Raw genomic sequence first — 22,689 nt, 5'->3', positions numbered from 1 at the left:
GTAAATTTTTTGTTGGTCACTTTTCAAAAGCACTTTTGTCCCTAATCTCAAGAATCAGTGATATACACTAATCATAGGCTTTCAGTGTTCATTATAACAACAAAAACAGCCTATAGCAAATTGTTTCTTGATTATCTTCTTCAATTCCTTCACAGAAAGACAGAGAAATAGTACTTCTTTTGACAGAAACGGGTACTTTTATTCTACAAGGATGTTTATTTGTCACATGATTAGGCTACTAAAGTAAAGAATGCAGTGAAGTTGTCAGTTCCTTTGCCTGTTGTGCATAAGGGGGTAGTAGGGAGGGGCCGGATAAGTGCAAAAGCCTATAGCCTCGCCACAAGCAATATCATTCCGTTTGTGAGTCGGCTGTGTTTAGCCACCACGAAGTCAGCCCTCATTGATTAACTGAAGTGACGACAGGTGTGCTGCTGTTTGCTCACGAATGACTACGAATAGAGAGCCGAAGTCACGCCCTTCTACTTCCGGTCTATGGGACCTATTTTACGATTTTTTATGCATGGGAGTCAATGGAGAGATAACAATTATTTTTTGGTCCCGTTCGAGTTGGACCGTGCATTTCACATATGATGTGTGGGAATTTAAAAGATAATTTTTCACATTAATAAAGTTCTGTTTTTCATTAGACTTTAAAAGTTATCTAAGTTTTGTGCGAATCCGTTCAGTGGACTACATTTCTCGTCTCAAACGATGCACGTCACCAACTGAGCCACCAACTAGCAAACGAGAGGCTGGCTAGTTAGCTAGCTATTATGCTAGTTAACGGTTACATCTTGCTGCCAGCTAAGTCACTTAACAGTAGTGTTTGTACAGTCTATGAATGAAATACAACTTATCTGATGTGTTTAATCCTCTGACTCATGATATTTTCATCGGCAAGGGGGAAGCTCAAATAAGACCTGTTGCTGGCGCCCGTGGCTGTGAATTGATCTAACGTCACTAACGCGACTGATGTGTTTGTAGTCGTTGGAAACACGATCTTTCACAATGTTGTAATTCACTAGTTACGACATACTTTTCAAATGTCTTTACATGAAAAATTGTCATTAAAATTGACAAACATCATATGGGTAATTCAAGGCACAAGACAATCGGGACCAGAAAATAATTTATATTTCTCCATTGACTGCCATTGAAAAAAAATCCAAAGATAGGTCCCATGGAGGCAATCGGAAGGGGCGGGACTTCGGCTCTCTATTCAGTTCGGTTATGGAGGCTAATAGGGCTCGGGATCATGACGTAAAAAACTTCGCGGGCGCAGCCATATTGGCAGCTTCACTCCTAAGTTTACTATGGATTACTATGGATTTACTCCCGCCTATATTAGTGTGTTCCTGTTACTTAGTTTTTGCCTTCTTGGTCGTGTGTTGCTGTGTAGTGGGGTGTAACAGCACCACCCATGATCGCAAGAGGAAAAGAATCGCTAATACTACATTTCTGCTTCTTGTCTTCTGCATCTGAATGAATGGATATTACGCTCGGTGCGCTACCAATATGGCGGCTATTCCTAGAATGCAAGGCTTGTTCCCGAGCCCTATTCCTTAGCTTGTTGCACTGCGTGTCATGATTTGTCACCATAAGCCTGCGTGAGTGATTGTGATGATCTACACTTACTATTTGCTGTGACAACTGAGTGCTGTGCATTGGAGTGCTACTTATTCACGAGTGTCTCATTCCCTGAATAGTCACCTCTACTGACTTTAGCGAACTCACTCTGGAGAGTACTACTGTTAGCGAACCCACACTGGAGAGTACTACTGCTGTTAGCGAACCCACACTGGAGAGTAATACTGACTTGAGCGAACCCACACTGGAGAGAACTCACTCATGCTTTTAATGTAAATAAATAAGAGTTTATTTTTGGAACACATGCCTCTCTGGTTTTCTGTGACCCCGAACCTGTGTTGCCTGGTAGTTTGTAATACCTTAATTCAGTTTTAAATCATTCATATTCTGAGGGGAAGGGCCTCAGGTGGCGTAGTCGACATGTGTCAATTTAGCAAACCATCCACTTTGCCACATATGCAACAAGGACGTATCACCGTAGGTATCACCTCAGTGCAAAACATAAAGCAGCTAGCTGCTAGCGTGGACAAAGTATTGTGATACTCCAGACACTTGAGGGAAACCTCTGAGCTTTATTTATTAAACAAATAGCAACCGAGTTGCTGTTACAGCCACAACTCACGCTTATAACAGTAATCCACCGCACCTAATTCCATGTCCAACTTTCATAGACCTAAAAGAAACTTCACACTCAGAACCGCATAAAAGCGCACACGCACACACGTAAACTCCGCCCCCCAGTTCCCCTTAAAGGGACACAACAATTTCATGAACTCAACTCAAGGTAACAGGTGACACAATTAACAGGATATCACAGTATTATAGTTTACAGAAGGTCTTCCTATCTATAGGCTACATGAATTTCTGAAAATGTACTATTTCTAAATATGGTATTGCTACACTTTATGGCAAAAATTGCACTGGTCTGTTGGACTTATTAATAAACAATATTTTTGTTGCTTAAGCTTAGGCCTATGTATTCAGTCATTATCCAATAGTAGGCTATACTAAAAATCCATGTGAAAAAAAAAATACTTCTCACTGTTCTCAGGTCATATATTTATATACAATTAAAATGCGATTAATTTCGATTAATTAATTACAAAGCCTCTAATTAATTAGATTATTTTTTTTAATCGAGTCCCAGCCCTAGTTACAATACTAAGTGCTGTGCATATGGATGTCCATCCTCAGTAGTCCTACAGTACATGTCTCCGCCTGTATAACACCTACATTATAAAAACGTAATCAGTTTCCTTGAAACTACTTGCTCATTAGGTAATCATGGCCAGCAACAATTTTGTAAACTGTGAGAAGAATTCTAGACATTTAATGTAGGCTATGTGTAAACCCTGTGGGCCATTTTAGTAGAGAAGCTAATAGTGTGCTTATCTGTGCTGATGTTTTGCTCCTTGAGTATAAGGCTTCGCTAACAGTTGAATACTTTTGATTCTGGTCTTTGACAGGGCAATCTGTGATTCTGATATAACTGTTGTGGGGGAAATGAAAGAGTAGAGACTCTCAGTAAAATTCTATGTTCATTTTGTTGGAGATTATATTAGGTGTGAGGCTGAAGGAAGTGTGAAAATGAAACTGAGAAAATGCCATAATTTCACTCATTCCTAATTTGGTTAAAGACACACAATCCATTGACACCATGCTGGCCGATCTCATTATTAACTATTGATTATAAAATGTTAGTTTTGATTATAGCTTTGAGGATATCATATTAGAAACACAATCTGCCAATGGAAAAATCTGCATATCACAGCTGATTCAGTACAGTCTCAGGATCTTTGTCTTGATTTCTATAAGGCCTTTGATGCCATCAAACATACATTTCCCTGACAAACCCTCAAGCTACTTGGATTTGGTGAGTCTTTTGTAGATTTAATTGGCTTTCTCATTTTGTATATCCCCTCTCCCACTCATTATTATTTATGATAAAACAGAAGGCCTAAGAAGAGATTCATGACACTAAGATCACAAACTTGAAAAGAGAGATAAAGATAAAGACAGAGAGAGTCATTGATCAGGTGTCATATCACACCACCCTGTCACACCTCGGCAATAAAACCACATGGTCCCCACAGACCCTGGGACAGGGGGCTTGGTATTGTGTGACAGCAAACATATGCCACATGGTGGGCATGGCACTGTTGACAGTTACCAATAATAATCTTTTGTTGATTTAATTTGCTTTCTAATTTTGTATATCCCCTCTCACACTCATTATTTTATTTATGATGAATATTAAAGAGATTCATCTGGAAAACTAAGATCACAAGCTTGAAAACGAGTGTCTCTGTATCACACACTTCCCCTCACCTCACACAGACAGACAAGCATGGCCACATGTCCCTTAGGCTGGAGCCATGCTTGGGGTGTAGACGTGACTGAGGAAACACATATCAAAAGTATTCTCTAACACTCTTGACCTCTCTGAGCACCCATTACACCCATCCACAAATTAGGTCCAAAAGGATCCAGATGCCATTTGATGTATTTTATTACATCCTGAAATAACATTCACATCAGTATGGGGTGGGGATCTGTAGATACATCAGAACATGCCCAAACCTATCACCAGGCAACCATTGTATGCTCTGAACACCACCCACACACACCCTCAGACACCCACCCACACACACACCACAGACCAAGACCATACACACTTGTTGCTATTCACTTCACTAAATCATTATCATACACAGCTGCATAGAAACCATCCTTGGTTTTAAAAGACACACATAGTCTATAAGACTCAAATGCCATAGACCCATATGCCTCTAAAGACAGAAGCCAGGACACCATCTTGAGGTGTGAAGACATTCACTAAAACCCCCTAACACAACCCATCACCCATTTCGCACACCTCCAAAATCAAACCAAAAGGACATAGAGCAATAAAAACACATGACCCCACTGACCCTGGGAATGGAGGCGTGGTATTGTATGACAGCTGGCACATCACACAATGTAGGCGGGACATACTTAACCGGAACCGGAAACTGTACACATGTCCAGGGGTCATAAATCAATCATTTATTGGGGTCATAAATCACTTTTGACATTTAGACACCCCTATAGTACTACTAACATTGTGTAAACATCTGTAACAAAAAAGCAGACTGCAAATTTTACATATAACCCAGTGTTCATCATTCTGTAGGCTATTTATGAACAATTGGAGTTTGGGGAGTTTTTTCTGCAGTTTTTTCCATCATGGTCTCCCAATGTCCACAGTGATTTTAGTGAACAGCTGATTCTTTTCAAATCTCACTACTTGGTACTTCAAAGAATTGATACCATCACTTTCCATTGATTTTCTTGTATGTGCTATATTATGAAACCTGTGACAAAATAGGTGCAAGTTAACAAGTTATGCAAATTGAGTAGAGTGATAGCACATTTGCTGTATAGAAAAAATGGTGATTAGGCATTTACCTTTGGGGATTCGGCTCATTGTGCAAATCTCTGTTGTGACGGATCGTTCGGCATCTCCCTATTAGTCCATTAGGTCTGGAGAGTGACATGCCCTTGCTTTTCAGCCTACAGTAATAGGTCTCTGACAGTTTACATGTGTGTACAGTATTTTATGGAGATAACTGTCCACTATAACTGTCCACTGTGTCCACTGAGACATTTTGCAATACAAATAATTTTGTAAAATGAGTTTTAATTGTGTATTCTTGCTCACCTGTTATATACATCATCATCCTCTCCACCCCAGCCCCAATAGTTATTGGGAAGGCCATTTATTTTCATGTACTGCTCTTTGCTAAGAGCTGAAACACCTCCAAAGTACTGATAATATGGTAGCCTTTGGAGAAAGTGCAAAAGTAGAAAGTGGAGAAGTCAAAGTTCAAAGTAGCATTTAAATGCAGTAGAGCTGGCACATGAACAAGCCTATAGAGCACTTTATACATATCCGTTTTCTGATTTTCAAACAGCTTGATGTCTATACAAGCTTTTTAAATATTTCCTCTGTTATCAACAAATGCTGATATAGAGATGCCCATGTCCCATGTCAGTGTGACCTAGCACAAATGTGTTCATGTAGATAGCAGTAATGAATGGGTTAGATGATGGGCCCAACGTGTCATCTGTCTTTAGGTTGTCTGTTTCTGCCTAAAACGGCATGGAGTCATCCTTGACTGCGATAATTCATAGGTCACACAATCAAATATATTGGCTGAATAACATTCTTCAACCTGCTGTGCTGGATGTGACACCCCCAAAACCCCTTGGTTGGGTACAGGACTGATAATCTGTGAAATCTGGCTAACGCATGCAGATGGGCCAATCCAAAGTAGTGAGCTGCAAGGCCAATACAGCAGGGCTTTTTATATTTTTTTCCATGATAATAAACTTTGGTCCTTGCCTTGCCGTAGTTCGAGCAACTCTGATTGACTGACCGCAATAACCAATCCATCAGTCCTTTGTGCCTAAATCTAACCACAGAAGGCATCACTCAAATCAGAAGCAATGCAAGGCAGGTCTTCACGTCTCTAACTTATCTTTCACACACAGCAGCGCCGACTCCGACAGTTAAAACGCTCTCCTGCTTACTAGGTTTTGTTCACTGTTGATTCGCTGTTTCTCCTTGAGTTTACAAGTTAATGTAGCATACTGTTTGGCTGCTATAGCCTAAGTCTATCGTTGTCCTATACTTGTTGTAGAGCTGTGTAACATGTATTTGCCTCTTTTCTTGGTCAGTTCACACTTGAAAAAGCGACTCTAATCGGTAAGTGTCACGCTTTGAGAGTGACAGTCAAAACAATTTGCCAGCCCTGATACAGTATGCCTTAGTTTGCAGGTGGCCTTAATCGCTGTTACCAGAGGCTGTCTATTCAACACGTCTGTTAAGGCTCCATGTAGTAATAGCTCATCTAACAGTCCTAAATATAATGTAAGATTTTCACCTACCTAAAACCCCATTTGTCCATGGAGACAGCGATGTGCCTGGGCTGACTATAGCACTTGTAGAAGTTTCGATCATCCATGGGGATAATGTCCACATCACTAAAGATGAAGCATTCATAGTCATACTCTTTCAGAGCTTCAGCGAACCCCACATTCAATAGCTTGGCTCTATTAAAGCTGGTTTCTCCATTCTGCACACAGACAGTAGACATCAGCAGCTTATATTTTTAGAACAATGTGGAAGACAATAATGAAACAGCGGTTTTCAGAGCGTCACTTTCTCCTCTGTCCTCAAATCATTCTATCCAAACTATTAGAAAAACTCATTCATAAATCCATACAGCAGCACTGCATCAAACAGACCTATTATCTATTATTTGCACAAGGGTCATTCCACGTCAAATCAACCAGAGCCCACGCACTTGCGTCTCAAAAAAATCTGAAAAAAATACCATGTGCACCTATGTTTCCCAGGAGACACTCTGTAAAATGTTTTTGTGCTAAGATCAATACTTTTCAAGTAACAGCCAGTTTTACGGGGGGAGGGGGGTGTCAAATTTGCTCTGCCTCTTTTTTTTGTCAAAGTTCACAAGCTCATTGCTCAAGATCTAGAATCTGTAGGAGGCTCAAATTTTGCAGGCTGGTGCATAAATAGGAATAGTATGTAGTAAAATCACCACAAGTAGTCTGGATGATCCTGCATGGTCATAGAAGTCCCTCAAACTTGATCAAAATTTTATTGGAGTTCTTGGCTGGGCTCTGTTTAGGCCTTCAGAAGACACATTTTTACTCAACATACACTCAAAAAAATGACTTTTAGGCATTGTAATATTTACTTATTCAAATGTAGCAATTATTACAGTGTTATATCAAGTTTCAGTGGGGACTAGAAAAAAACATTAAACTATACACAACATATTCATGTAATCAAATGTTCTTGATTTGGAAGAGTATTTTTTACTAGATATTTACTCGTAGTTTCTAAATTAATTACCAACACCTGAACATTTTAAGTAACTTTTACTAAATAAACCTTCACGCATTTGAATTCGCGCATGCGCCGTTGGACAATGCCTGGTAGCAAAGACGGTTGAAAAAGAATCTTTGGTCTGAGCTGAGGTACTTGAAGAAGAAGCTTGTCGCCGAAGAAGTCACCACTTTGCTACACCTGACTGTCGAAACGAGTGAGTATTCCCTTTTTGTTTTATATTTGTGGTCGTATAGGAGTTCGTGTACATGTTGATAATTTGATTATTGTCTGCTTGACGTACAGTAGCACACGTTAGCACTACCGTTCGTAGTTCGGGTAGTGCTAGCAGCTAGCTGCTAGCCAGGCTACAATTTGTTTTGATCAAAAGCTAACGTCGTTGTCAGTTAACGTCTGCAAACGTTTGGGGTGAGTTGGAGGTTATCTTGATAGTAAGCACGGTAACTTCTAAGTTAGAATATCTTCTCTCAAAACAAAAACGATTGTTTGTGGTTGAGGAGGTCCAGTCGAATCAAAGAACTGCCCGAAACAATGTAGTGCTATGACTCCAACTGTTAAATTAGCGCTAGCCTAGCTATAATTTCACTGAAGTTCACATTTAGCGCTAGCAGTTACCTACCAAAACGTCAACTTGAAGTGTCTGGCTCTAATGTTACATTGTGCCTATATAAGAACAGTATGCATAAGTTTTTACTCAAATACTGACGGAAAATGTTATGGTAATATTAATTTGGGTCTTACTATTGTATTTTTCTCAACAGTGATTTGTCAAGCATCATCATGCGGGTTGAGCCAGGGGAGAGTGCCCTACGTTTGACTCTGCACTTCAGGCAAGTAAACATCTATGTGTGTGTGTGTGATAGGATATTATTGCTGTTATTACATGCCATTGTTCACTATTGTTCATGCCATTGTAATGTAATGAAATGTAGTTGATATGAATGATAGAAGGAATTTGGTTTTGTTCCTCATTAGCATTATCTTTTCTTGTCAATTGTATGCAGGAGGACCACTGCAGTGATCCTACTGGTCACGTATCATGGTCGTCCATGGTGATTCCGAAGAGGATCCTGATGTCTCCATCATTCTTGAAGGCAGGGAGATGTTGCGTGGATGTGGAAACACAGCAAGAGCTTGCATATTACTTTTGGGACTGATCTATGCCCTGAATCTTGCATATCCCAAACCACCGCGTTACACATTCAAGGTGTTTCAGAAACTTTTTGTGGAACTGGATGGGATGAAGCTGACACCAAAAGTACAAGCTTTAAAATCCAAATTGCGGACTTAAACACACACACCCAAGCACATATACACTTAAACATTCTCTCTTTCTCGCGCGCTCTCAAACACAAACAGGTTGTACATTGAAACAGCATTGTCTAGAAACAACTATAATCACTGTGTAACACTGTGTGACATTTTGCATTACTCAAATATATATTTGTATATTTTTATTACCCCCCCCCCCCCCCCCCCATTACTCAAAGATCATTTTGATGTAACAGGTTACCCACCTGGTGACCTGTCTGCCTCCATCTTTCTCTATCAAACAGTGTTCTCTGTTCTTGAACCATTGGTGTATAATGAAAAGCAAGAAGTCATTCCATGTATACTAATGCTTATCTCACTGGCTCCTGGTCTCTCTCTCTCTCTTTTTCTCTCTCTCTCTCTGTCTTTCTCTCTCTGAGACTCTCTCTCTTTCTCCCTCTACTAAGTCCAGTTGGTATGGATGCTCATCTATATTTTATAGCCTACATAGGGTTATAATGTTGTTTTAATGCTACATCCAATAAGTTACAGAAAAGCAGTCACCTGAGTGAGAGATATGTGAAATTGTATTTATTGTTTTTCATTATTTGATTAATTCCATCAAGTTGACTGCACCCCAGTGGTTTTGTTGTATCTTAACTTGAAATATCAGTGATATTTTATTTGTTATGTAGAGCATTTTTGTTTAAATTGGTAAAATAAAGTTTGCATTTTACTTAAATAGTGTGATCGGTGTAATTTGCCATTTGGTAACATTTATCCAAAGAAAACAAGTAACATTTACATAACTTTAGTGTGTAAGACCTCTTAATACAAAACAATCTAGTAAAATCTACTTATTATAAACATGTAAGATTTACTCCATATTTCATGACCATGGTGTTTCTATATTGACATGGTCAAGTAAAACTTACTTAATTTTTTCAGAAATGTCAATGACAGTAGCAAGTACATTTTAATTGATTCTGGCAAGTAAGTTGTACTTGATATTACAGCATTACATTTACTTAGTTTTATTGAGTGCATTTTGTTACAAAGATTTTTTTAAGTAAATTCTACTAATCATTTTTTTCAGTGTAGGTTCTTGGGTTTTTTTTTCTTATTGAAATAAGTAGAAACACTCTCCGAAAAAGCAATGAAGAGAAAAGAAAATCCATCAGGGACTGAACAGCAGACCTCACAAGTTTGAAAAATAAATTTGGATCTCATATTCAGAGCACCCTAACACCTTGTGGGAATATGCAAAGATTTGTTTTATATATTTTTCTATAATCTGCATTACCACTTCTTTTTAAAAACACAAATTTGACTTGTCTTATGCAAATCTTTCTTTTTCATTTCCCACCCTGAACAAGGGCAAAATGCACCATTGAGATCTATTGAGAGATATGCTTTGTATAGAGTAACCACTAGGTGCCACTACAATCACTGAATCACTAGTGCCCTATATGTGGCACATATAGGGCACTATGAATCACTGAAATTGCAGGGGTGGGGACAAAACATATTGATCTCAATGGTGCATTTTGTCCATGTTTAGGGTGGAAAATGAAAAAGAAAGATTTGCATAAGACAAGTCAAATTGGTGTTTTTAAAAAGAACAAGTTTGACACCCCCCTCCCCCCGCAAAACTGTCTGTTACTTGAAAAGTATTGATCTTAGCACAAAAACATTTTACAGAGTGTCTCCTGAGTAACATAGGCACGCATGGTATTTTTTTTTCAGATTTTTTTGAGACGCAAGTGCGTGGGCTCTGGTTGATTTGACGTGGAATGACCCACAAGTTTCCATGTTGCGATCACGACAAAAAGGGCCACTATGTGCATAGGCCCAACAACACAAACAACAACAAAACATGTACTGTAGTAAAAAAAAAAAAAAGGAAAATAAAAAAGTAAAAACTACTACATTCCTTTTCTAAAATGTATTTCTGATACCAATTAGAGGTCTAGAGAAGTTGTTTTCCTTCAAAATGACCAATTCTGTCACACCAATACGAGCTTTGTTTTCACCTGATTGATGACATAGACCCCATAGTCTAGCTGCTGCCTCTGGAGAATGGGGTGGAGGTAGTAGAGCCAGAGCTTCAAGTGCTCATCTCTGTGTCTGAAGGGAATGATTATGGCCACTTTCTGTAGTGCAACACAGGCTGAGGGCTTCCAGCGGCCCCCTTCCTGAAGTTCAGGATTCTCCTTCTGTACCATTTCCAGAGTCACGGGGTTACTGACATTCACTTGCAAAGGGCCCACTGACAGAGACAGAGAGTTCAAAATAAAATGGTGGTTCCTGTTGTGCTTAATATGCTCATATCTGTTCTTGCCATTTTATTCCAATCATTAAAAGTGCAATATCAGGACACATAGTTCCCTTAACAGATCATTAAAAACCGAATAGCTTTCATTATCATATCTTTTTTTCTATTAGGCTACAATGTCAATATCAAGAGAATATCATCCTGGGCATACAAGATGGCACATTTTAACATCTACTTTTAAGAATAAATTAAGAATTAATTAAATACACAGCACGGCAAATGTGTGTCAGGAATGCGTTCATTCGAATGTGTAATTTTTTTTCTTTTTTAAAACTCACCCAACAGAGCTGTTTCGAGACACGTCGGCACTTCATCGTTTCTAACTTCAGGGCTTTCAGACGCGTTCTCGATCAGTGTTACCGGTATATTAGTCACAACTTCTCCCCTGGCTCTTGACAATAGTGGGCTTGACAAACAAGTTGCATTCCCCTCAGATGAGATGTAATACATCAAAGCGAGGACGAAAATAATGGTGCAAAGTAAAACCACAATCACAGAGGCTTTACTGATACAGAGAATACTTGACCTCATTTCTAAACTAATAGAAGAGGGTAGTAATAGGCTACTATAGGCTACAATTAGGCTACAACTAGGCCTAACTCTCGCTAGCTGTTTCTTTCTCCAAATACAAAAATCCTAGCAAAATTAGCCTTTTTGTCTCATTCCTCCTAGCACGCCCTCTTACTAATCTCACGTGAGCAAAAACAAGCAGCAGGTCCGTGAAACAAGCCCTAAAGAAGCGACCCAAGTAGGCTAGCATCCCCTCCCCGAATACCTGACGTTACATTTCTAGGGCGGTCATTACAGTAAATTCCCCTCCGCACACACACCTATAATAACCACATCAAAAAGAGTTTAATTCTGGAATGCAGAAGTTCTTGGATTAATGCATTGCTCTGTTCAATGTGAAGTGCATGTCACTGAACTAGTTTTAGATTGGAACCTCACAGTGGGTCCTGAGCTGAGGCCTGTGTGTAGTTTAACACTCTGTAACGCGCCATGAGACATGTGTAATGTTTTGGTGCTCTATAAGTGAAATGAAATTGAATTGAAATTTAAACTAGAAAACGTAATTTCTAGGAAATTATCAGTGCATGCAAAAGCAAGACATAAGATAAAATGTGAAACAAACTTAAATTTACAAACCGAACCAATACGTGATTGGACTTTTACTCTCTGAAGCTTGACTTTTCCACCTCTGAGTGTGAGTGCGTGTGAGTGTGCGTGCGTGTGTGTTTGTGTGTGAGTGGATGTAAGTGGATGTAAGGAGCATGGCTTTCTATGATGCAGTGAAATGGGGGAGTTAGGTTAGAATGTTGTGGAGTGCATGGAGAAGTGTGGTATATGAAGTGCTGCAGTCAGGTGTGTGTGTGTGTGTATGAGTGAATGGGTAGACAGAGAGAGCTTCTTCTTCTTCTTCTTCAGTGGTTTTTATTGGTGGCTTGCAGGCTTGGTGCATTACCGCCATCTACAGGACTGAGGTGTGATCATACTAGACTTTCAGAATAAGACTAGTATAGGGTGTTGATTAAACAAACAAACAAACAAACAAAACCAAACAAAAACAAAATAAAAATAAAAACAAAATAAAACAAAACCAAAAAAGGCTACAGTCTTTTTGCAAGCTGTGTCATTCTCAGGAACTCTATGACTGCCTTGGTTATGGATTGGCTCCCAGGCTGGCTCAACAAGCTGAGGGGTATTTCACAAAACCTAGATAAGGGATTAAGCCGGGATTTTTTGGTTATCCTGGATGAATTTACCCTTGACTCGGTTTCACAAAAGAGATGCTACATAAGTTGCCATGGGAATTTATTCTCTGAAGCTAGCCTGCTCCCGACCAGGCTAACAGCCAAGATAAGTTAATTCTAATGGTAATTACATTATCTGATTGGTTCAGCTAGCTGTCAATCAAATCAGACCTGCATGCGATTTTTGAAAGAGCTGTATTCCATTTATATACTATTTGCTACTTGCATTGACTCGCAAAACACAACAGAATGTCTGCCCAATACCATTTAGATATCATTTAAATTATGGTGGCCTTATAATTAATTACAAAATCGTTGTTTGCATCTTTTTTGACTGACGTTTGATGAATAGCCTACTGTAGTAGTTGATTGGAAGTGGAGGGGACATGTTTCAAAGGTGTTTTCAACTAATTTGGTTTAAAGACAGAAGAAAGATATATATAGTCATACTTTGTGCATCTTTGCGGAGGCAAGCGCTTTCTTAATGACGTTGCGTGCCGAGACAAGGAAGCTCTCACACGTGGGTGCATACGTAAATTTGCATTCAGTTGGTCTGCCACACCTACTCCCACTATGTAACAGAAATAATCATGATCCCCCATCCAAAAAAGTAAAACTTTACCTCGTTGTTGTCTATATCAAAAGCGGTTGTTAACTTTGTGTGCAAGACGCTATTTTTTGCGTCTTTTTCATTCCAACCGTGAGTTATTTGGGGGAGAAACGAGAACGCGCACACATCCCGAATAACTTACACCTGGCTTGACATAGACGCTCCTGTTCATCCTGGATTGGCGTTAGTGAAACGAGTTTAGCAAGGATGACTAGAGAACGCTATGTCAAACCTGGCTTTATCGATTATCTTGGATGTCTTAATTCTGCTTTTGTGAAATACCCCTCAGCTCAGTGTGAGTGAGTTGTTGGTCACTCTTTTCAGATGTTCTCTTTCCTCACAATGCTGCCTACATGTCAGGAGCACATGCTGTACAGTCTCTGCTTCTCTACAGTGTGGGCACATTCCACTCCCATGCTTCCCTATTATATGTAGGCTACTGTTCAGTCCTGTGTGACCTATTCTAAGCCTGGTGAGCCAAGTTTCTTCCTGTCGTGACAGTGAGGTGATTTTCTTGCCTGTGACCGCTTGCTGGATCCCATATAAATGCCTGCCTTTCACCCCATTATCCCATTCGTCCTGCCAAAGTTTCTGAACACCATCTTTAATTATTGTTTTAATTTCTGATTTGCTGAGTGAGACCTGAACTTCTACTTCCTCTGATTGAAGTGCTTCCTTTGCCAATGTGTCTGCTTTCTCATTGCCCTCAATACCTGTGTGTGCTGGAACCCAAGTGAACTGTAAAACAAGTTTTTGCTGAGTGATTCTAAAAATTGTCTGATGAGCTTCATCTAACAGGTCTTGTCTACCTGTAGACTTCCCAGAGTGTATGCTGACAAGGGAGGACATAGAGTCTGAACAGATAACTGATTTATATGGCTTGACTTCCTCTACCCACTGTAATGCCATTATGATGGCCATCATCTCTGCAGAGAAGATTGAGATATGGTCTGGGGTTCTTTTTTGCATTGTGACACTATGCTTGGGAATATATACAGCCACCCCTGTTTTACCAGCTGGCTCTTTGGATGCAGGTTCAATTTAACTGGCTGTCAATTAAACTTGATAGGGTCTTGAGCACCTGGCTCTTGACACAGGTGCAAATCAGCTTAATCAGCAGTGCAGTGCGATAGACCTCTGAAGTTCGCCTACAAAAAAGCTTGCCATGGGCAGTTGGCTTCAATTAACTCCCGGATCTCCTTATATGGCCAACAGGGCAGCTTCAGAGGTCTATGAAAAGTCAATGGGGAAAAATATTTTGCTAATATTTCAAAAAGTATCAAGTTTACAGAACTGAAATATACATAGACTTAGTCTTATTTTCAAGACCTACGTAACAAAGTTTGAACCAAGTTTCTACGTTAAACGGTTGAAGCTAATTTGGACCTGGTTAGGAGAATAATAATAACTAGAGAATGTAATTCCAAGGAAATTACGAGTGCATGAAAATGCAAAAATGTACAGATAAATCATGTAGATATGGTTACTAAGGTGTTGCTAGGGTAGACATGGTGGTTTCATAGTTTTTGAAAGTTGATAGTGCGAAGATAGACAGTTTAAAATTGAATAAGCTAACCTGATTACCAGATTTGCTAACAATGTTAACCATGCTAACTATGCTAATGAGGTTGATTAGCTAACTTAGTTGATGATTTCTAGCAGTTATGCTAAAAATGCTAACAATGCTAACTATGCTAACAATGCTAACCAGGTTGATTAGCTAACTTAGCTAATGATTTCTAGCAGTTATGCTAAAAGTGCTAACTATGCTAACGATGCTAACAATGCTAACCAGGTTGATTAGCTAACTTAGCTAATGATTTCTAGCAGTTATGCTAAAAATGCTAACTATGCTAACAATGCTAACTATGCTAACTAGCTAACTTGCTAGTGAGGACTTTTATTTTGAAACATTGTTGCTAGGGTATCCATGGTGGCCACTATCAGGAATAAAGAAGTTACTGCAGTATAATTATGTTGGTTGCTATGGAAACTGTCATAAACGCTTAATTTTAATGGTTGCTATGTTGGTTGCTAGGTACATGGAGGTTTCATAAAGTTGACTGGAGTCATAGTTGATGATAACTGACAGTTGGAATAGTTGAGCAGTTAAATAGTTGAGTAGTTTCAATGGTTAAATGATTTAATAGTGTTTTATTGCAGGGAGGACTTTTATTTTGAAACAGTTGTGGACAGAGAAAGTAGTGAAACAGGATCTGTAGTCTTAATGAGATTGCATGCTTAAAGCCTGAGAGAGAGAGAGAGAGCTGCTGCAGGTGGCCCTGGCCACCTGGCATAAGATTCTAATTGCCCTATTATGATGTCATAATCACAATGTTAAGTCTATGGGGGGAATTTTAGTAGTTTTTATTTAATAGTTCAAAAAGTATAAAAGTTACAAAGTTGAAAAATACATAGCTGAAGTCACCTAAGTAAGACCTACGCAGCGCAGTTTGAATGAAGTTTCTACGTTAAACGGTTGAAGCTGAATTGGACGCACAAAAACGTTAGAAGATAAATAAAAATAACTAGAGATGTAATTCCAAGGAAATTACGAGTGCATGAAAATGCAAAAATGGTGAGGACTTTTATTTTGAAACAGTTGTGGGTAGAGGAAACAGTTGAACAGGATATGTACTCTTTAAGAGAGCCAGAAAGCCTGAGACAGAGAGTTGCTGCCAGGTGGCTTTGAACACCTGGCTTAAGATTCTAATTGCTTAACGACTTCATTGTGATGTCATAATCCAATGTTAAGTCTATGGGAGAAAAAATGTTTTTAAAAATTCATATAAAATAAACGATAAAGTTTTCAAAGATGAAATTTACATAGCTGAAGTCACCTAAGTAAGACCTACGCAGCGCAGTTTGAATGAAGTCTCTACGTCGAACGGTTGAAGCTGAATTGAACGCACAAAAAGTGTGGAAGAAGAATAATATCGATAATAAGAATAAACAGTATAACAGTAGAGTGCATTTTCATGCACTCTAATAAGAAGAAACAGGATAACAGTAGAGTGCATTTTCATGCACTCTAACTAGAAATGCAATTCCAAGGAATTACCAGTGCATGAAAATGCAAAAATAGATAGATAATGTAGATATGGTTACTAAGGTGTAGCTAGGGTAAACATGGTGGTTGCATAGTTTACTGAGAGTTGATAGTGTGAAGGTAGACAGTTTAAAGATGAAACATTCCAGTTCTAACTTAACTAATGATTTCTATTCATGTTAAAATATTGATTAGCTAACTTAGCTAATGATTTCTAGCAGTTACGCTAAAAATGCTAATTATGCTAGCAATGCTAACTTTACTAACAATGCTAACCAGGTTGATTAGCTAACTTAGTTGATGATTTTTTGCAGTTATGCTAAAAATGCTAACTATGCTAACAATGCTAACTATGCTAACTAGCTAACTTGCTAGTGAGGACTTTTATTTTGAAACATTTGTTGCTAAGGTATCCATGGTGGCCACTATCAGGAAACAAGAAGTTACTGCAGTATAATCATGTTGGTTGCTATGGAAATGGTCATAAACACTTAATTGTAATGGTTGCTATGTTGGTTGCTAGGTACATGGAGGTTTCATATACTTGACTGGAGGCATAGTGGATGATAACTGACAGTTGGAATGGTTGAACAGTTCAATAGTTGAGTAGTTTCAATGGTTAAATGATTTGATAGTCTATTATTGCAGTGAGGATTTTATTTTGAAACAGTTGTGGACAGAGGAAACAATTGACAATTCACTGATCTACATAAAGAATGATGGAGCGGCAACAATGGGATAGTCTAGCCCTTCTTCTATCTTTCTTTATGTAGATCATTGAGGATCGAGGCCCGAGGAGCGAGGGAGGACATATAAACGCTGCTTGAGAGGCACCCACAGTAAATACTTGTATGTAGATAGTCTAATTAATGTTGATAGACAGAATGTTTAATGGATGTTGATAGGCAGATTGTTTAATAGATATTGATTGACAGTTTAATGGGTGGATGAGTGAATGGTCTGAAGAAGATGAATGGATAGAAGGTTGGATGGAATGTGCCTTATATTCTTGTTAAGAGAGACACTGATACAGCTCTCTGAGAGTAGTTGATACAGGTGTAATCAATTTAACTGGCTAGTCTTAAGAGAGCCAGAGTGTATAAAGCCTGAGACAGAGTAAATCATTTAAAAGTTGAATGTAGATAGTCTAATTAATGTTGAGAGTTTAATGGATGTTGATAGACAGTTTAATGGGTGGTTGAGTGAATGGTCTGAAGAAGATGAATGGATAGAAAGTTGGATGGAATGTGCCTTATATTCTTGTAGAATGGAGAGACACAGCTCTCTACTGAGAGTAGTGGATACAGATACAGGTGTAATCAATTGAACTGGCCTGAGAGAGAGAGAGAGCTGCTGCACCTGGACTAGCCACCTGGCGTAACATTCTAATTGCTGCCGTGATGTCATAATGAGCAATGTTAAGTCTATGGGGAAATAGCTCAATGTTAAATCTTTGGGGAAATCGTTTTTTAATGCATAGTTTAAAAAGTATAAAAGTTACAAAGTTGAAAAATACAAAGCACACATGGCATAAGCGAGACCTACGCAACAAAGTTTGAATGAAGTTTCTACGTTAAACGGTTCAAGCTGAATTGCGTGCGTTAGAAGAAGAAGAAGTATAAGAAGCCTAGGAAGAACAGTACAGTGCATTTTCATGCACTGTAATAAGAAGAAGATGCCTAGGAAGAACAGAACAGTGCATTTGCATGCACTATAATTACAGAGAACAGGCAAAGTTCCAAACATTGTCTACAGTACATCGTTATGGCAATGACTAACATTTTTCTACTGTACAATCAATATAATGACACCAATCATTGAATAATGGTGGCAATGCCCTTATTAGGCTACTCTTTTGACGCCCAAGCTGCATTTGACACCGAGAAATGAGATTAAGAGATTTGCAACTCTTCCCCTCTCCAGGTACGACTTCCGTAACCGAGTGTCGAATGTCCTCAACGTGAGCATCTCGAGGATCACCCTCCTGGCCGGGGATCTCTCCACGGCCCGCACCGACGGCTGTCAGCAGGTCGCCTTCATGGTGTCAGGTAAAGTTCTGTCACATGACCCACCTGTTTTGCACTAGCACTTGCAGCTGACTCAGACAGTCTTAGGCCCAATCCCAATACTCATCTTACCCCTTCGTCTTACCCCTTCCCCTTCCCCTTGCCCCTAGCCCTTGCCTCTCAAAACGAAGTGTTAGGGCTAGGGGTGAAAACATACCCCTATGAATTGGGACACCACTTGGTTTCGGTTACATCATCATACACCGTCGGGAGTTAGCTTCTACGTCATAAGAAGCGCCAAAAATACAAACTTCGAAGATGCCGGCTGCAAGCAGGCTGCAAGTGGCAGTGCGATGATTGCCTTTATCCTTTCTTGCGATTGTCTGCCAAGTCACAGAAATCAAGCTTGACGAAGAGGTTTGCGACACCTGCGACTGCTGGTGGATGTTTCTTCCCAGCTAACACGGTTACGTGGCGGTTACGTAACTTCATGACCAAACATACGTTGCCGGCACGTAAGTTCTGACGTTGCCGGTACGTGCAGGTGAAAGTCCCGGTTACGTTGCCGCAAGGTAAATTGGCAACGTTGCCTGTACGTAACCTCCATGTAACCGCCACGTCGCGGCAACCAGAAGACATACTGGCGACGTTGCGGCAACCTTCTTGAGAAAGGTTGCCATGACGTCGCCGGCACGTTAGGGCGGATCTGCATGTGCAGTCCTCATTTGCCCTTAAATATCTATAGAATTCACAAAATCTAGTTGTCTGAAATAGACAATATACAAGCCACATTTACATTTTACCTGAATTTTGACTGGTGGCTGTTGCTACCCATATGAAAAAATACATAGTTTATCACAGTAAATACACTACAGTATACCATATGTTTTTTGAACCTTACTATAGTAATTTTACTATAGAAAACAATAATACAGAAAATTGCAGTTTTACTTTTTACTGTGGTATTACTATAGTATACAACAATGTACTGTAGTGTATTTCAGACCTTTTGCTACACTTCTATTACACTAGAGAATACCACAATATGATACATACTGCATTACACTATAAAGCTTTTTGTTGTCTAACTATGTTGTTTTACTTTACCTGGTGGATAGTAAACCGTATCACTACTAGTTGTCACAACAATGCTGTAATTCACCGCATTTAAATTAAGCCTACAACCACTTACCATTTCTATGCACTAAAATACAAAAGAATAAGAATGATTAATTCATTGAACAGATTATTTATTGATTTTGACGTTTGCCAGCATTATTACATTTCTGCCGTACGACTGCTTCAATGTTCATGTCAGTAAGTAGGTGGATCTTGCCCTGGCGTGGGCCTTGATGATGCTGTTGGTGGATCTTGCCCTGGCGCGGGCCTTGATGTTGTTGCTGTTGGTGGATCTTGCCCTGCCGTGGGCCTTGATGTTGTTGCTGTTGGTTGGCCTAGGTGTGGCCTTGCTGTTGATAATCTTGGTGCACGGAGAAATTCCTTCATCCTCTCCAAAACCTCTGGTAGCACTGAGCAAAGACAACATGCGAAACAAGTTAGCCAACATGTGAAACAAATGAACAACAACAAAAAAAACCTGTGTCAAGAGTGCTGGTTGTAAAAAACATATTTTCATACAAAAGCGTTTCAGAAATTCTCAGAATTAGTATTCAAGATTTTAAGACTGTAAATAAGACTGTAAATACACAGTAGTATGCTTGGTCACAACACCCTAGATCTGCTCAAGATGTTTCTGCTGCAAAGCTGCAGAATTGAAGCTGCATAGAAATACAAATTTATACTGAAAATTGTGGCCAGTTTGAACTTCCCTGTATGAACTTGGTCATTACATTTCAATGTCGCTATTTTGTTCTTGAGTGAGTCATTTTCTTTCTGCAGGCTATAATAGTCTTCTTGCAGCTGTAAGTAGAACATAAAAGAAATCTAGTGAATCTCACCTCATTCCATGTTTCGTCAGCTTCATTCAACTGAGATGATCCTACAACAGACAGAAGATGTAGACAAGGGTAAAGGCACGTTTAGACTTGCTGTAGACAACGCGTTCGTGTACGCATCATGGCTGCCTCGCGTATTTTGCGGTCGTTTGGTGCGTCGGTCGTGCACGTCGTCGCAAGCGAACACGACGCGTCCGCGAGATGCAATACTGACAAGAAAGTAGGGGGCGATCATTGCCAAAACAAAGTGACTGCAAGATGCATTATCGACATCAAAGCTGGGGGCAATCCTGAGAGTAAACAATGGCACATGGCCACATCCACATCTGATATTAGGCTACTAGTCTCCCCCTGGTGAAGACCTCCAGTAAGGTGCGTAATGCAGCAGCGAGTCTGTACACAGGACACAGCAGGTCGCACACGGACGCATACGCTTACGCTTGGTCTAACGGCAAGTATAATCCCAGCCTTAAAAGGTTACATCATGACTACATGTAGAACATATATAAATAGACAGAGATACTTTATTGATCCTGAAGGAAATTAAAGATATGACACATTGCACCATCACAATCTGAATACCTTGATTTTGAAGCTCAGTCAACACATTTAGTGCTGTGTTCTTTCTCTTGTTCTTCTTCTTACCACTTGTGGCTTGACTCAACTGAGGATACTGTAAACCAGAATAAAGTTACATTTTTCAAAGAATGCAGAAACAATAAAAGCCAAGACAGTTAATTCACCCCATAATCATCCATTTAACCATAAGTGACTAGGCTTGTAAATTAACCTAAAACAGCTTAACATTTTGTGTCTTTAATAATGTAATGATTAAATTCAATTCAATTTTAATTGAACAGCGTGTATAACAAAAGCAATGTCTCAATGCGCCTTACAGCAAGCAGCACCCAAGAGCACCAGGGGCAAGGAAAAAGGTTCCTGATAGGAAGAAACCTTGGGCAGTTCCACAACTCAAGGGGCTAACCCAACTGCCAGGGATCACGCCGTAAAAGTCAAAACAGTAGCTAGGGTAGGCTACAGGATGTCCATATAAGATAGTGTTAGTGATAGTAATAGTAATAGATAAGCGCTTTGGGTTGTACTTGTGCACGTTAAAATGTGCTATACAAATAAACATTACTTACTATAGTGATGATAGGATAGAGTGATGCAGGATAATAAGATAGTGATAGTGATAGAGTGATGCAGATAGCGTTTAAGTCATGAGGTGGGGTGGGTCATATAGCAACTTAAGCACTTTTAGCCCTTCCGCCCCCCACCCCTTGGCTGAAACCAAACACTAATTTCATTGCATTTTTTTTTTTACATCTAGTGTCAAATAAAACTTCCTTGACTCCTTCACTCTTTAATGTGTGGCACTTGAGAGTACATTTGAGAACCCCTCCCCCCTACACACACACACACAGGGCCGGTTTCACTAAGGTAGATTAGACTGGTCTATTTTTTACAGTCTATGGTTAAGATAGGTCTTAAGTTTCTTTATAGACCGTACATAGTTGTGAGAAAGTTAGGTCTACCTATTCTGCGATACTTACCGGCGGTAGCTCTACGTCTGAGTACAAGGCAAGCGCTAGTAGTTAAAATCATGACCCCGGAGTGTAGCACTAGCTGCCCGACTGCTCTAACTGCTGGCTGCTGCAACTTGAGCTAGAGAGCTTTGCTCCAGAATGTCCCGCATCTTCATGTGCAGTTCTAAAGCTAATGGTGGTTGAGTATGTTGATGAGAGTGTTTGGTCAGGCCCAATGTTTAAATTAAATGAATAGGATATATCACTGATTCTTGAGATAAGGGACAAAAGACGTCCCCCATCAAAATGTTGTAATTTTCCTTAAAAAACAATAAATAATTTAATTTAAAAAGGCTTTAAAAGATGGATATGAAAGATTTGTGTATGTTTAGACCCTTAGTTTTGTATATATTTATATTATTTCATAGTAAATTCATAAAATACAGGCACTGTACTATGAAAACCCATGCAAATTAACTCGTCCTCCGTAAAGGTGACAGAATCAAACGCCCAGAATGCACAATTATGATGAGGTTAATTGAATGACAGTAAAATATCACAAAATACTTGAAGTGAACATTACATTATTTTATACATTAACAACAGCCTTTCAAAATCTGTCCTCAATTTATGTCAACACCGTCAGATATTTTTCAACTTCAAAATAAAATATAGCCGCAAGCGGCGATGGCGGGCCCGAGC

The 22,689-nt window shown here is 39.4% G+C and overlaps 1 protein-coding gene and 1 long non-coding RNA gene across 2 annotated transcripts; both read right to left on the bottom strand.

The window, feature by feature from the left end:
- Positions 1-4,676: 4,676 nt before the first annotated feature.
- On the bottom strand, positions 4,677-11,537 carry LOC134079222 (beta-1,4-galactosyltransferase 1-like). The gene is made up of 6 exons (XM_062535437.1): positions 11,366-11,537; positions 10,786-11,021; positions 6,517-6,704; positions 5,288-5,410; positions 5,035-5,139; positions 4,677-4,940 (listed from the first exon to the last, which is right to left on the bottom strand). The coding sequence occupies exons 1-6, from the start codon at positions 11,535-11,537 to the stop codon at positions 4,811-4,813; spliced, it is 954 nt and encodes a 317-aa protein (XP_062391421.1). The 3' UTR covers positions 4,677-4,810.
- An 8,233-nt stretch (positions 11,538-19,770) lies between these two features.
- Positions 19,771-22,058, bottom strand: LOC134075966 (uncharacterized). Its single transcript, XR_009938509.1, has 4 exons — positions 22,015-22,058; positions 21,041-21,131; positions 20,462-20,502; positions 19,771-20,032 (listed from the first exon to the last, which is right to left on the bottom strand). It is a non-coding gene; the product is annotated as an uncharacterized LOC134075966 (long non-coding RNA).
- Between the last annotated feature and the right edge of the window lie 631 nt (positions 22,059-22,689).

The sequence above is a fragment of the Sardina pilchardus genome, chromosome 1, assembly GCF_963854185.1.
Source record: "Sardina pilchardus chromosome 1, fSarPil1.1, whole genome shotgun sequence".
Lineage (NCBI taxonomy): Eukaryota > Metazoa > Chordata > Actinopteri > Clupeiformes > Clupeidae > Sardina > Sardina pilchardus.
This window is presented reverse-complemented; position numbering and strand designations above follow the sequence as displayed.